Here is a 16610-nt window from a genome sequence, read left to right on the forward strand (position 1 = left end):
TTCTATGTGCACAACATCTTAAAAAAGATTCCAGATTGACTTTAAGTTGGAAATGAAAGGGAAAGATTGGTGGAAAGGCAGCGAGAAGACATCCTAGGCAAAGAGGAATAACAGATTCAAAGGCTCGTAATGAACAGACCCAAATGCCTTGAGGTTATGCTCTTCAGAAAGTGGGGCCTTGTCTGTGTTGTTACTCCTGTACCCCAGGTGCCCCTGCCTGGCACAGAATAGGCTGTGATATATCTCTGTTAGATGGATCAGTCATCTTAATTATTGTGATGTTAACAAACTATAATAAATGTCCCTACCATCAAGTTTAAACTTGATCTGAGACTAAAATCAGTCTAGGAGAATGTGTATGGTTAAGAAGAAAACCAGGCATAAACAGGTCAAAACAATGTATAAAACTGTATAAAGGACCCAGGTGCGGTGGCTCATGTCTGTCCTCCCAGCACTTTGGGAGGCCAAGGCGAGTGGATCACCTGAGGTCAGGAGTTCAAGACCAGCCTGGCCAACAAGGTGAAACCCCATCTCTACTAAAAATACAAAAATTAGCCGGGCGTGGTGGTGGGCGCCTGTAATCCCAGCTACTTGGGAGGCTGAGGCAGGAGAATCGCTTGAACCCAGGAGCTGGAGGTTGTAGTGAGCTGAGATCGCGCCATTGCACTCCATCCTGGGCGACAAGAGCAAAACTCCGTCACACACACACACACACACACACACACACACACACACACACAGAAAAAAACTGTATAAAGATGTAAGCAAGCTAAGGTTACTGTGGATGGCAAGGAATAAAGGAAATGTTTCTTGAGATGGATAAATTTTGAACTGAGTTTTGAGAAGGGGAGTGGAGGAGATAGATTGAGGGAAGGAAGCAAATGAACACGCTGACAAGGTGGCAGCTGGAGCAGAGGGCCTGGCTGGAAGAAGCTGCTGTGGGAAGACTGAGGAAGGGGCTGTTGAGAGGGGACTTTTATGTCCCTACTCTTATGTCCCTGCCAATTGTACTGCCCTGGGATCTCTTTTGTCTCCCATCCTCCACATTTTCTCTAACTTAGGTATGCTTATCCTCATCCTTCAGGAACCATTAAACAGAGTTTAAGAGGCTCAGAGCCTCTTGATTTATGTGATATCAACAAGAAGTGTGTTTTCAGGAAAATTTCTCTCTGTATATTTAGGTGAAAACCCAGGTTTTTCTCAGTCCATGGACTAACAGAAAGCTCTGGAGCACACATGGTAGATGTGTGAGCAGTTTCCTATGAATATATACTTTTTAAAAAGGGGGACACATATAAGAGATGGCTTTCACCAACATGTTAATGGTTTGAGTTCAAAATGAATTTAGCTACTTTCACAAAGCTTCATTTTTTCAGTGAACACAATGAGAAATTTACATGGAGTTACTCATAGAGGGTAGTAATGTTCATCACAACGCTTGATTCATTTCTGCATTCTTCAAACTGAAAGCAATACCTTACCATACAGTAAGTCATCCTACAATTTTGCAATGTAAAGACTTTATCATGATGTATCAAAATGAAAGATATTTGGTGGGAAAAATTGTGGGAAATTATCACAGCAACCTTCAGTTACCTTTGTGAGCCCATTCATCTGTTTTTCTTAATTTTAAGAAAAGTCTAGCACTACCTGCTCTCTTAATATTTTTTAGCATGTTGGATGAATTGGATTAGACCAGATATATTGCTTTAGCTAAATGATGCCTATGAAGCCTTCAGAGAGATATTTTAGAGATTGGATCCTATTTGCTTCAAACCTGCCATTAACTTCCCTCCCCAAAGACCTGGCTTATGCATGCCACTCTTCCTGCCGACACTGTTTCTTCCCTTCTAATTTTCTTCTTCTCCTTCTCCTTCTCCTTCTCTTCTCCTTCTTCTTCTTCATCTTTTTGATACGGAGCTTCACTCTTATTGCCCAGGCTGGAGTGCAATGGCATGATCTCGGCTCACCGCAAATTCTGCCTCCCAGGTTCAAGCCGTTTTCCTGCCTCAGCCTCCCGAGTAGCTGGGATTACAGGCATGCACCACCAGATCCTGCTAATTTTGCACTTTTAGTAGAGACGGGGTTTCTCCATGTTGGTCAGGCTGGTCTCGAATTCCCGACCTCAGGTGAGCCACCCACCTCAGCCTCCCAAAGTGCTGGGATGACAGACGTGAGCCACCACACCCGGGCTTCCCTTCTAATTTTCTAACCTGTTTTCTTTTACATCCTGCAACCCCTGCAATGTCATTTATGAAATTCTCGGCCCTCAGTATGTTCTTGGTCCTCTGAACTCTCATTTCTCTTTTGGTTGTGCCATAATGTGGCATTGTATTATTATTCTTTTTAATGTTTGTGACCTCATTACAAGAATATGAGGACTTTGATATGCAAAGGCCATTTCTTTGTATCTCCAGTGTCTACGGTAGCTAAGTGTTCATGATGTGTTGTTTATAATTAAGACGTTAGGGCATTTATTCTGTGTCTTCGTACTTATGTTTCTCTTAGTGTAAAATAATGACAAGATTTTGAATATTTTGGAGGTTAAGAAGACTATGGTTATGCAATACTTTTTGATTTAGGAAAACCGTTTCGTAAAAATGCCGTGGAATTATTGTTATTATTAATTGCTAAGTTAGTCATTCATGTGTTGTAAAATTGTTCTTCAGACTTAGATATATCTAGACAGCTGTCTGAAAATATATTTCAAAAGCTGATGTTGATCATGCAATATGCTGTAAATAGATTAATACCCTGCACCTGTGAGTAGACTAAGACGTTAAAAAGAAACAGCAAACGGAATACACAGTGATTTTAGAATCTTTCCATGTTGAAGTGTCTTAATGCTTGAAGCTAAAGCATACTTATCTCATATTATTAATACTTCTCTCTGAAAAATATTATTTAAACCATTGAGAGTTTAGTCATGAGTTTGATCAAGGTGCCAGGATGTAACTCTAAGGGGGACATAGATTGGTTTCTAGTTCTTGAGTTAGTTATTTCTGGTGAATTTCTGTCAAGTATGAAACCACAAAAGGAAATGAGCTTGCGCCTATGTCTCGTTGTAAAAGTCAAAACTTGAGTTCAACCTAACATTATCCCTACTAAGGAGCAAGTAGTCTGTTCCTATTCTGACCGAAGTAATTGACGAGGAGTCTGGAGTACCTGGGACTGGCGATGAGAATGAGGGAGAGAGGCCGTGAGTAAACATTGCAGGGCAGAGTTAATATATTAAAGTATCTGTTTTCAAGTAGATACCCCAAATGTTTTGTTGTGCCTGTGTACAGCCAGAGCTTCTACTTGTTTTTATTCCTGTTTTGGTTTGTAGATTTGTGTGTAATTCTAGCTGAAATATAAGTATATGTCATCATTGTAATTGCTCGTTGTTTTGTCAAAACATCATGGTAAAAATATTTCAACCAGAAAAGGATGTATTTCCTGTTGAGCTGCTGCATACTCTGAAGGTTTTAGCTGGTGCTTCTCAACTGTTGGCAATGCAATGTATTTGTGCCCTTGCAAAAACATAAATATGTGCTAAGCTGATAAATAATTTAACAGTTTCATTTGAATCCAAAGAAAGAGATGGTAATGTTTACTTTATATTTAGTATAATATAGTAATGTTTACTATATATTTAGTTTAATATTTAGTATATAGACTAAATATTAGATGTACAAACCAGAAGGACAATGCCATTGCCCTTATGAATGCACATCTTTTGAAAAGCATTCGGCCTTGGTTTGCACCCAGTGCTTGTAACCTCACTGTGTCTTTTTTAAGGTATAACTCCGTGGTAAGAAAATGAAAGCAACATTTTCATGGTGTGTGATAGACACTAGGGATATAATATATATTTTATGTATCTATCTATATCTGTCTATCTATCTATCTATCTATCTATCTATGTATAGTCCAGCTGCTTAGTGGGGATATTGAATACATGAGTGTCAAGGGAAGAAAAAAAAATTTAAACTTAATTGATGCCCTGTAGTCATGTATAATAGTACTAGTAGCTGCAGCACAGTAATGGCCAGCTGTTGTCAGGTCTTTAGTATATATCAGTCAATGTATTTTTTTTTTTCCTTTTGAGACAGAGTTTCACTCTTGATGCCCAGGCTGGAGTGCAATGGTGCGATCTTGGCTCACTGCAACCTGTACCTCCTGGGTTCAAGCAGTTCTCCTGCCTCAGCCTTCTGAGTAGCTGGGATTACAAGCACCTGCCACCATGCCCGGCTAATTTTGTATTTTTTAATGGTGATGCGGTTTCACCATATTGGCCAGGCTAGTCTCAAACTCCTGAGCTCAAGTGATCCGCCCATTTCAGTCTCCCAAAGTGCTGGGATAACAGGCGTGAGCCAGCGCGCCTGGCCTTATCAGTCAATTTCTTAAATTACTCTCTTGTTTGTATAATGTTACCATATTGATAGGACAGTACTGGGGACAAAGAGACACTTGTTTACTACAGACTAATGAATTTTTGGAGCAAACATAGGAATAATTTCCAAATGAAAGGAGTAAGTCGTAGAGAAAATGAGGGACCTTGTCCTGGTCGTGCAGTCAGTCAGTGATGGATGAACTATTTTTGAATCTCAGCTGCCTCTGGATGTTTAATCATATTTGCACCCCATATCAAACACTCAAACTTTGCTGCTCTTATCTTGTACTGATTCTAAACGAGTACCCCAAATTTGTCCGGCTTTCACATTCCTTGTCTCTGAAATGGGGATAATATTACCTACCTATGAAAGTAATAAGTAGTATTTTTCTATTATGTGGCCATCCTCCCTGCAGATATTGGTGAGTAAAGGCCTAGAGTTCATTCCTGGCTTATGGCCAAGATTTGGGGGAAGTGTGAGGAGTTACTTGTTCATCTTCAGTCTGAAGGGCAGGGGTTTCGATTCTTTTTTTTTTTTTTTTTCTTTTTTGTCTTCTCACTCTGTCACCCAAGCTGTAGTGCAGTGGCATGATCTTGGCTCACTGCAATCTCCACCTTCTGGGCTCAAGCGATTCTCCTGCCTCAGCCTCCCAAGTAGATGAGATTACAGATGCCTGCCACCACATCTGGCTAATTTTTGTTTTTTAGTAGAGATGGAGTTTCACTATGTTGGCCAGGCTGGTCTTGAACTCCTGGTTCCTGTGATCTGCCCACCTCGGCCTCCCAAAGTGCTGGGATTACAGGCATGTGCCACCACGCCCAGCCTTGATTCTTAGACAATGATTACTTTGGGCAGTCCAAATACTAAAAGTATAGTTTAGTTTGGCCATCAATTGAACCAGGACTTTAATTACCAGCCAGACTCCTGACTCTTGCTGCTCTGTGTGAATGAAAGGGAAAAGGCTGTATTCACCAAAGAGTTCTCAATCTGAGAGATCCAGCAGAAGATCAGAGTGCACGCGGCCCTCAGAACTAGAGGGTTAAGGGGTGCTGGAAGGATTGTGTTCTTCGGTGCTGTTTGGGGTACGGTGTAAAGTGACAAAATTTGTCTCCAAAACTGTTAAATCTGTGTTTCCTTAGCTTTTTCCATTTCTGGTAGGACCTATCCCAAGTGAGTTCACTGCCCTTTGACTGTTCTGTATTATTCTGCTTCCAAAAACCTCAATGAGAAACTAAATTATACTAATGGGGAAATACTTAGTATGTTCACCAGTGTCACCCAACCCAGAAAAACTTTTATTTTAAAAGATCAGAATTGAATCAAAAGAATAAATCTTTTGTGGTTGCCTTTCAAAATTTATGGTAGGTTTTGGGGCTCACTCTGTAGGCAACTCACTACGCCTAAGGCTGGCCTTGGGATACGTATCCTGGGCTCCTGGACTAGTTTACAAGGATGTAGAATCACAGATATTTAGGTTTGTGTTATCTGTCTAATCATTAACAGAGCCAATCCAAGGCAGAATTAATAACTAGAAAGTGTGTAATACCTTAGAAATACTTTCATTTTCATTTTAAAAAGGAAATTTGTTTGAAATACATAAAAAGTAAATGTATTAAGGAAGGAAAATGTCTTAAAACAAAGCATAGCAAAATGTTAACTGTTTGAGCCCAGGTAGTATATAATGAGTGCTTACCAAACAATTCTTTCAGCTTTTCTGTGTCAGAAATGTTTTGTAATAAAATACTGGGGGTAAAATAAAATCAATAGGGACATGTTTAGTGCTGTGGAATGAATAGTGGAATAGCTAGCATTATGACAAAACTGTGGAAGAACATCTTCAAACCTTCTTACCAAATCATATTATGTTTTACCAACATGTAGTTTAGCTCAACTAGAAACATTCCTTAGTATTTCAACCAGCACTGTGAACACAAGAGTATTATATTTTGAAATCAGAAAATTTTAGAATTCTGGAAAGGATAATTCTAGACCTAGAGATAGGAAAACAAGCCCATTGTATATGTAATGTATAAGAAACTCTCAGAACTCAGTAATAAAAAGGCAATCTAATTAAAAAAGCAGACAAAGGATTTGAGTAGATAATTCTCCAAAGGAGATTTGCAAATGGCTAAGAAACGTGAAGAGTCTCAGTATTGTTAGCCTTCAGGGAAATGCAAATCAAAACCATCATCAGATACCACTTCTCATCCATTAGGATGACTGTAGTCAAAAGTGTCGGTGAAGATGTAGAGAAATTGGAATCCTACTGCTGGTGGGAATATGAAATGGGCAGCCACTTTTGAAAACAATCTATAGTGTTTCCTTATGACCGAGAGATTCTACTCCTAGATAAATATCTAAGAGAAATGAAAACATGTATTCATACAAACACTTGTGCACAAAATGTTTATAACAGCATTATTCAGAATAGGCAAAAAATGGAAACAACCCAAATAAGATGAGTTGATAAATACAATGTGGTATATTCATACAATGGAATATAGTTAGCAATAAAAGGAATGAAGTATTGACACCTGCTACAATACAGATAAGTCTTTAAAATATGCGAAGTGAAAGAAGTCATAGAAGACTGCATATTGTATGATTTCATGTATATGAAATGTCCAGAACAGGCAAATCCATAGGGACAGAAGGGAGATTAGAACTGTGAGGTAAGTGAGGAGGAGCAGTGGAATAAGTGTTGATGGCTACAAGGTTTTCGTTGTGGTGGTGGTGTTGGTTGTTTGAGGCAGAGTCTTGCTCTGTCACCCAGGGTGGAACATAGTGGCACAATCTCGGCTTACTGCAACCTCTGCCTCCTGAGCTCAAGCAACTCTCCTGCCTCAGCTACCCAAGTAGCTGTGATTACAGGTGTGCACCACCGTGCCTGGCTAATTTTTGTATTTTTAATAGAGACAGGGTTTCACCATGTTGGCTATGCAAGTTTCGAACTCCTGACCTCTAGTGATCCGCCCGCCTTGGCCTCCCAAAGTGTTAGGATTACAGGCGTGAGCCACCACACCTGGCTTTTTTTTTTTTTTTGGAATGATGAAAATATCCTAAAATTGATTATGATGATGATTGCACAAATGCTGTGAATATACTAAAAAGCACTAAATTGTACATTTTTAAACAGGTGATTTTGTATGATATGTGAAATATATCTTAATAAAGCTATCATGCAAAGAAAAAAAAAAAAGAAGGAAAAGAAACAAAAATAAATAAATAAATAATGAAAACTGCAGAGAAGTAGAGAAACTTGCCTGGAGTTCACGTGTCAGTATGGAGCTGAGCCTCAGGACACCTGCCCCCACTTCAGGCCGCTTCGCTTCCATGCTGCCCTCTCCCTCACTCTCCAGATACCCGAGGCTCATTCTTCCATCCATTCTTTTCTTCCTTTCCTTCTTCCTTCCCTATTTTTACTCTTTGCTTTCATCTTTCTATTCTTTTTTTTTCTTTCTTTCGTTTTCCTCCCTTCTTTACCATCTCTCTTTCCTTTTACTTCCCTTCTTTCCTTTCTTCTTTCCCAACTCTTTTCCATTTCTTCTTTCTTTCTTACATTCACCGGTCATGTATCCTATCTATCCTGAACCAACTGTGTGAAGTTGCATTATCCAGAACCTTTAATAAGCTAATGTGTATGTGAACCTTCAGGAAACAACTAGAGGATTCAGTGTCTCCCACTTGTATAATAGCAAGTCCTGGACTTCAGGAAACAGTGGGCTAAAAAGATGTATGACTATCATTCATTTTAGTCCTAGTTTATTTGCTGTTTTCCTTGGAGTGTAGGCTTCTCTCTGATAATCATTTTGCCTATTCTCCTGTTTTAAACTTTTCAGCTCTCCTTAAGGCGGCAGCAAATAGGTGAAAGATTGAACGAATGGGCAGTCTTCAGTGAGAAGAACAAGGAACTCTGTGAGTGGTTGACTCAAATGGAAAGCAAGGTTTCTCAGAATGGAGACATTCTCATTGAAGAAATGATAGAGAAGCTCAAGAAGGTATGGAATGCATGGCTACTTAGGTTTTCATTCTTCATAAGGCTTATGTATACTTCTCACAGGTACAGAGGGTGACTTTACTCACAATTACCTTCCTGTCAAAGGAGCAGTATATTTTAAATATTTTATCTTTTTAATATAAAATAAATTTGCAGCCAGGTGCGGTGGCTCACGCCTGTAATCCCAGCACTTTGGGAGGCTGAGGCGGGTGGACCATGAAGTCAGGATTCAAGACCATCCTGGCCAACATGGTGAAACCTTGTCTCTACTAAAATACAAAACATTAGCCGGGCGCGGTGGTGCTCGCCTGTAGTCCCAGCTACTCTAGAGGCTGATGCAGGGGAATCACTTGAACCTAGGAGGTGGAGATTGCAGTGAGCAGAGATCGCACCACTGCACTCCAGCCTGGCGACAGACTGAGACTCTGTCTCAAAAAGAAAGTATCCAGCATAAAATAAACTTGCATGAAAAGACCTGCTTTACACATAAAATATATAGGATACTTGCAATTTGTGATGAAATAGAGCATCTACTATTCAGTTCAGTATTTGGGGCTCTTAGCTACCTGTTCCGTAGGAATCTTTTATATGTATTATTTTTCTTTCCTTTTTTTTTTTTAGTTGCTTGTGTATTTTTGTTTGTTTGTTTTTAAAAAGGTAAAGTCACTAGAGAGAAACTGAAAGAAAAGATTCTTAAGATAAATTGAATTGACGTTTTCTCTCTAAAATATGGTTTGTAGACCATAGATAGGAATTAAGAGTTTCCTGATAATTTCGGCTTCATATTATTTTAAAGGTATGTATATATTATCAAATTATTTTACATATTCATTTGGATCCAAAACATTTCTGATGTCTGTATAAAGCTGATCAAATTTACTAGCATTTTAAAATTTTTGATGATTTCCGCTGGGTGCGGTGGCTCACGCCTGTAATCCCAGCACTTTGGGAGGCAGGACAGGCGGATTACCAGAGGTCAGGAGTTCAAGACCAGCCTGACCAACACAGTGAACCCCATCTCTACTAAAACTACAAAATATTAGCCGGGCATGGTGGCACATGCCTGTAGTCCTGGCTACTCAGGGGGCTGAGGCAAGAGAATCACTTGAACCCAGGAGGCAGAGGTTGCAGTGAGCCGAGATTGTGCCACTGCGCTCCAGCCTGGGTGACAGAGTGAGACTGTCTCCAGAAGAAAAACAAAAAAAAAGAATTTGGTGATTCCAGTATTGTTTCCACAGTGTTTGTGAACAATCAGTGATTTTAATGTTATTTTAGTGTATGCTTGTCATTAGTACATATCACCGTCTAATGTACAATGTATTTTTTGTATTTACTTATTCATTGTCCAAGTGGAGACCCCACTGATCTGTCAGCTTTACAGGAGCATGGGCTTTGTCTATTTTGTTCATTGCTTTATCCCCTGCACCTGAAGCAGTACCTAACTTCTCATAAGCACTCAGCCAGTATTTACTACATCAACAAATTGTAGCTTCATTTATTCTGTAAAGAAATATAAATGGTTGTTAAGAAAAATTATTTCTATCCATATGCACACAATTCAAGACGATTTATCCATTGGATCAATCCAAATGAATAAGCATTTGTTTACTTGGTATTGTAAACCTTAAAATTCTTGGCTGAGATGATACAGATTTCATTTTAGCATCTGCTCACGGTTGCGCTTTGCTAAGTTGCTGGTTGTCAGAGAATGCTATCAGTGAATGATTAATGCACTATAGATAGTAGAGTAAAATTTGCTATAGAATAAATTTTGATTAAATTTGTCTCTATTCTCATTGCTTTTTTTACTAAATTTAGGATGTATAGATATACATCCTAAAGTATGGGAAGTCTGAGAGTGTGGGGAAAAAAACCATCTCTTTAACAATCTATAACCATAACTTAAAATTTAGAAAAATTTCAGCTTTTCATATAGATTGTATTACATTATTTGGCACAATGTTAGGAATATTATTTAAAATGTTAACTATCTACCTTGTATATTAATAACTCATGGGTTTTTTTTAAAGGGCTGAATGAGTTTTCCTCTTTGTGGTGTCTCTTTTGTAAAGGAAAATAACATCAAGGTTTGGTAATTTTGGCAACATAGAAAAAGGCAGTTGTCCACTGGAAAGTACTAATAAGGTGAAGGAAAAAGAAAAAGACAATTCATTAAAAAATTGAAACCAAGATATTAGTGTCTGTTGGTATTAACACTCAAAAATAGTTTGATTTTAAAGACAATTCAAGAGGATTATTTTACTATAAATACTTTTTAAGTCTTAAAGTAATTCCTTGAAAGAAACACTTCTCAATAAAATCATCTCAAATGTTTGCTGAAATATTATAATATTAATAAATGCAAATCAACGTATTGGTCTTTGAATCCCGTTGTGTTGAAATAACATAAAAAGAAGGGTGGGCGGGGCTGCAGGCATGACAACGGCAGTCAGCCCTGGAATGGAATAAAATTTTGTTGGTCCCTACCATTCCTTTGGGGCCCTTTGGCTTAGGTAAATGACTTGGGAGGATAGCTCTGTTACTACACTAACTTTAGAGCAAGAGAAGGTTAAAATGTTCACATTCATATAATACCCATCTTCATATGTTATTTTGCTGAGAAACTTTTTATTACATAACAGGAGCTTAAGCCAAAAATAAAAAAGTTGATCCTAAAGACTGGATCCTGTCACTGTGGCAAGAGAGTAAGAGGGTCACTGGGGATAGCAGTGGCGGTGCAGGGGAGGGGACTGTCCTTTCATGTCACTTAAAGCAAACTATTTCGTGCTTATCTCTTGCAAGTAGACCATATGGAGTCTGTCCTCTTTAACTCAAACAATTTAAGAGAAGCTAGCAGAGAAAGTGAGTAAATCAAGAAGGTTTGAAGCCCATCGATTCTCTATAATTAATAGTTATTATTACTGAAAGTTAATTTATCATTGATTTATTTACTGCAAAATACTGGCATTGTATAGAGGATAGCTCTTTAAAATGAAGGAACGCTTTTAAAATATTCCACACAAATAATGTAATAGACACACACATTCACATTTACATATATACATATATATATCAATTGCATATGTATGTGTGTGTGTGCATTTCATAAGTCTCTCGGCAACTATTTGTATGAGAATTTATTCTAAGTATAACATCAAGTTAGTGTTGAGAGAAATAAGGTATAATTTCCCAATACTAAAATCCTTTAAGCTTTATCTTTTATATCTATCTTTTATTGTTTTTTAATATATATTTCAGGTAAATAGGAAGCAGCATCCTATTTATTTTGAGAACGTCTATATAAAAATTTAATCCCAACTCTGCATACATACCGAAAATAATAGGCACTACTAATACTTGTGCACATGGGCTGATGTCCACATGGTATTCCTATGCTCAAACTATTTCCAAGCAGTAGAAAACAGTAATTATCATGTTTCTAGTAGAGCCGTACTGGATGCATTAAGAATATGCTTTCTGACCTTTGTGATTGCTATTTATTACACAGGATTATCAAGAGGAAATTGCTGTTGCTCAAGAGAACAAAATACAGCTCCAACAAATGGGAGAACGACTTGCTAAAGCCAGCCATGAAAGCAAAGCATCTGAGATTGAATACAAACTGGGAAAGGTCAACGACCGGTGGCAGCATCTCCTGGACCTCATTGCAGCCAGGTAAAGAGGACCTGAGTCAACAGGACACATGTAGGCAGCATTTTAAAGCCTTTCAGTCTGCCTTTCGCCAGCCAAAGATAATCCAATAAATCAGTCTCTCTTCCTGGGTTACCTCAGCATTTTCAAAACTGTTCGTGCTCCTCTCATAATTGGCACTTTCGTTACCTTGAAAATTCTCCTCTTATTTTATAAATCTCGTGTTGTTTGTATGTAGCTGCAAGAAAGAGAGAGAGAGAGTCATATCTAAACAAAACTAATTTCCAAGAGAAAATTCTTTGTTTTAGGGCTTCATGGGTATTCAAACTCCTATCAGGAAGAAACTGCTGACCAGTATTTGTGGAGAGTGTTTTTGTCTGCAGTAGCAAAAAAAAAAAAAAAAATTACTAGTTGTCAAGGTATGGAAATAAATCTGATTATTGTCACTCTGCTCGGTTGTAAAAATCAGCTGCTGCGTTACAGTAATTTTGTGTTGAGCTTAGTGGTAACTATAAGCCTTTGCCTGATACCTAAGAGGAATATTATGCTCACTTTCTGTTGTAGAAGGGTAGGGTTGGGCAAGAGAGATGAAAGTCATAAAGAAAAATATATGAGGGTATTTACTAGCAATATAAAAGTCTAATATGAATGATGCACTATGTTATAAAAATGCTCTATGCTATTAATATAAAAAGGAGATGTCTTATTTTAGGTGAATTTGGCTTCATGTTGGAACTTAGGCACCCTGAGGTCAGGAAACTTCCTCCATTGTATTCACTATATATTACAAGCACTAGGAACAGTGCCTAAATATGGATTCAATGAATACTTCAATGCATAAATGAATATTTGAATATTTGAGTAAATGTTCTTCATGGCAATTAGGAGAGTTGGAATGTTACAAATGGTGCCATTTGGAGTCTGTCCCACAATACACTTTTAAAATCTGGGTTTCTTTCCTTAGCCATGCTGCATAAAAGTGAACGTGAAACAATGTCCTTTGCATACCGTGTGCTCACCAAAACCGCATGTGGGCATCACAATTCTGTATGCTGATTTTGAACACATTTCATATATTTCTTTTCTATAAGAGAGTTACCAAAAAGTATCTAACTCAAGAAAGTGAGATTATCATTTATTTTAGTGACAGTGAAACAAAATGGAATAAATGTATATCAACTTTTTACTTATTTATATTTATTTATTTATTTTTGAGATGGAGTCTTGCTTTGTGGCCCAGATTGTGCAGTGGCACAATCTCAGCTCTGCAACCTCTGCCTCCCAGGTTCAAGCAATTCTCCTGCCTCAGCCTCCCAGTCGCTGGGATTCCAGGCGTACACTACCACACCTGGCTAATTTTTGTATTTTTAGTAGAGATGGGGTTTCACCATGTTGGCCAGGCTAGTCTCAAACTCCTGGCCTCAGGTGAGCCACCCGCCTAGGCCTCGTGAAGTGGTGGGATTACAGGTGTGAGCCACTGCGCCCGGCGTCAGCTTTTTAAATGTTTAACCATAGCACTGATACAACTAACATTTATTGAACACTTTGCTGGTTCCAATCACCACGCTGCAGGTTTCATATGCATCTTTTCATATGTTCACAATGTCCTTTGAGGTGACCTTATCATTATGCCCATTTTACAGATGCAGGGGCTGGGGTTGAGGCTTGTCCATCATCACGCACATGTTGCATGGCACAGCCTGTGCTCAGACTCCAAAGCCCATGTCCTGGAGCGCTGTGCCCTCCTGCCTTTCAAATTGGTGACTTCCTTTTCCCTGTTAGAGAGAAGACAGTTAAATGGAAGATAAGTTCTGTTTTTGATCTCGACAATCTAATTTCTCAGTTCTTTGTAAAGTACTTACAATGTGACAGTGACTGTGAGAGTCAAGATAAAATGACAGAACTGAAGGAGAACTTCTCCTTTGAGAAGTTCAGGATGGGACTGGAGTAAAACAATGAGATAAGTAGGAGCTCTGGAAAAGGCACTATAAAGAGATGGAAATAACATTTTAGCTCAAATTGGTCTTGGAGTTTCGACAAATGTGTATTTTAAAATCCCAATGCTGTATTCAGTCCCACTTCTCACTCACTAAAATTATAACAAAATCTTGTTTCAGAAGAAGGAATTGAAGTCCTTCAAGCTATAAATATCCTTGTTAGGGAAACTGCCTGTTTGGTAAATATCCCCTGGGGAGTTTTTTGGTCAAATTTGACTCATAGATTGATTGACATTTCCACGTAATCCAGTTAAACTAGTTAATATTATTTACTTACTTGTAGTGGCTCAATGATGTGGAGAGTAAGGATGCACTATGTCAAAGATATTTTAAATCAGATTTAATGTAATCTAGTCATAAGCAGCTAACTTGGTGTATGCCCAGCTACGAGCTGACATTACAGGAAATGAGTTTGCTGCTTTCTTCTTGAATTCACATTTATTTATAACATATTTTGTCTGGCTGTTCAGTGGAGAATTTTCTAGATGTTAATTGTTCACTTTGCCAAAAGACATATTAATAAATTTGAATCAATTACATGTTTATAAGGTACCCATGCTTCTCACTGTAGTCACTTATATAATACTAATTTTTGTTTCCTCTTACATAAAGCCTCAGAATTTCCAGATAAAATTCCACAAGGGATTTTTGTATATATGTTGCCTGTTTCTAATTGCCTCCTTCCGAATTAGACTAGATGAGGCACTGATCATTGAGCCATCCTGCAGTTTAACCACTTTAGAGTCACAGTCTCTCTTGCAGCTTCTCCTGAAAGACACCCAGCCGTCACATCTGCATTCTATTCCTTTGTTTGTTGGTGCTTCATTAGTGCACAGACTGGATGCATGTCTTCCACACCCATCCTCAACTGTGAACTGCCAGCTGAAGTATTAGGTTTCTGTGATTCAGTCCATTCACTACTCTTCCCTCTTCCAGCGCTGATGCACTAAAGCAAAATATAACCCAGTGTATGCCTTTCGACATTTCTGTGCTGTGTTGGTGCTCTTATGAGAATGGAGAGGTTATTTTTGAAGATGATAATATTTTTAGGTGAACATCTCAGCTAATAGAAACATGAGCTATGTCTTTAATATTCAATCACAGAAGCGAAAAAAAGAAAGAAAAAGATTTACTGATAACAAACCTACTACATACATAAAAAGAACGCATAATTTAGAGTCCACTTGACATCGCCATCAGATTAGCTTAGATTACTCTGAGAACAAAATAGATGTGCTTTGTACTGAGTTTTTAAATTGTGTTGTCAAGCATTGTCAGTTTTTTAGGGCAACAAAAGTTGTTCAGTTACTTTTAGGGCTCAGTGGATAATGTTTTAGTATGCTTTGCATACTTTCTAGATCTTCTCTGTGTAATACAGCAGTCACTAGCTATGGATGGCTATTTACATTACAGAATATTTAAATTAACTGAAATGGAATAAAATTAAATTATTCCTTAATTTTAATTATGGTCAGTTGCACAGGCCACATTTTAAGTGGTCAGTAACCACATGAGGCTAGTGGCTACCTTATTGGACCCTGTCAAATGCAGAACATTTTTATCCTCTCAGAAAGTTCTGTTGTTCAGCAGTGGCCTAGATAATTAAAAGTACCTCTGAGCCATTGGCTTTTATTAAAAGTCAGCATAAGAAACTGTCATTGTTGACACATGACTCTAATTTCTGTAAAACTGCCTTTAAGAATACTGGCTCTCATTTTGTCAATGAATCCTGTGCAGAATATCCACATAGCAATTTCTCTAGCTCTCAGGACTAAAAGGAAATCTGTCTTTTAGTATTAATTCTTCAATGCTTCTTATCACAGACAATGGATTGTGTAACATTTCTCATCTTAGCATCTAGGAAGGTCAAATTCAACTTGTTTACTCTGTTGTGATGATTTGGGAGCAGGGAAGTGGGTAACTGGACCTTGTAATAGAGAAAATTCTTTTTCTCTCTGCTAAACCTAAATCCCTATCACCAAGGCAAAAGCATACTTTAGTTATTTGGCTCTTATCTTTTTGTTTTTTTTTTTCAATAGCAGCTTTTTTGGGGATATAATCCACATGCCATATAACTTACCTATCTAACGCATGTAATTCAGTGAGTTTAGCATATTTATAAAGCTGTGTGTATATTACTCTAATCAATTTTAAAGCACTTTCATCAGTCCCAAATAAAAACAGTTACCCATTAGCTGTCACTCATTTTTCCCTCTTCTTCCTTCCCCACTTCTCCCAGCCCTAGGAAACCACTAATCTACTTTCTGTTTCTACATGTGTACCTGTTCTGAATAGTTCATATACATACATCATATAATATGTGGCCTTTTGTGACTGGTTGTTTTTAATCTCTATATTTATTATAATTGCCTCAACATTTTATAGGAGTAGAAACAAACAATTTTTTAAAATTATTGAATGCCTACTGTATATGAAGTACTATGCTTCTTGCTATAGGGCAGAGGTTGGCAAATGTTTTCTATAGAGGACCAGATAGTAAATATTTTTAGTTTTGTGGGCCAAATAGTCTCTGTTACTATTAGCATGTTGTTATAGAGTGAAAGCAGCCATAGAAAATCTGTAAATAGA

General features: G+C 38.0%; 1 protein-coding gene across 20 annotated transcripts in view; it reads left to right on the plus strand.

Annotated features, from left to right (window-relative positions):
- Positions 1-16610, plus strand: part of SYNE1 (spectrin repeat containing nuclear envelope protein 1) — a 538457-nt gene that overhangs the window by 471074 nt on the left and 50773 nt on the right. For 17 of the 20 annotated variants that reach the window (XM_033235023.1, XM_033235024.1, XM_033235035.1 and 14 more), the window contains 2 exons: positions 8216-8374; positions 11882-12048. In XM_033235023.1, the coding sequence (XP_033090914.1) occupies positions 8216-8374; positions 11882-12048 (326 nt within the window). Of the gene's footprint in view, positions 1-3041; positions 3200-5292; positions 5416-8215; positions 8375-11881; positions 12049-16610 lie in introns of those variants that run through there. The other 3 variants (XM_033235040.1, XM_033235042.1, XM_033235041.1) reach the window with 2 other exon arrangements.

The sequence above is a fragment of the Trachypithecus francoisi genome, unplaced genomic scaffold (assembly GCF_009764315.1).
Source record: "Trachypithecus francoisi isolate TF-2019V2 unplaced genomic scaffold, Tfra_2.0 Lachesis_group15, whole genome shotgun sequence".
Classification (NCBI taxonomy): Eukaryota; Metazoa; Chordata; class Mammalia; order Primates; family Cercopithecidae; genus Trachypithecus; species Trachypithecus francoisi.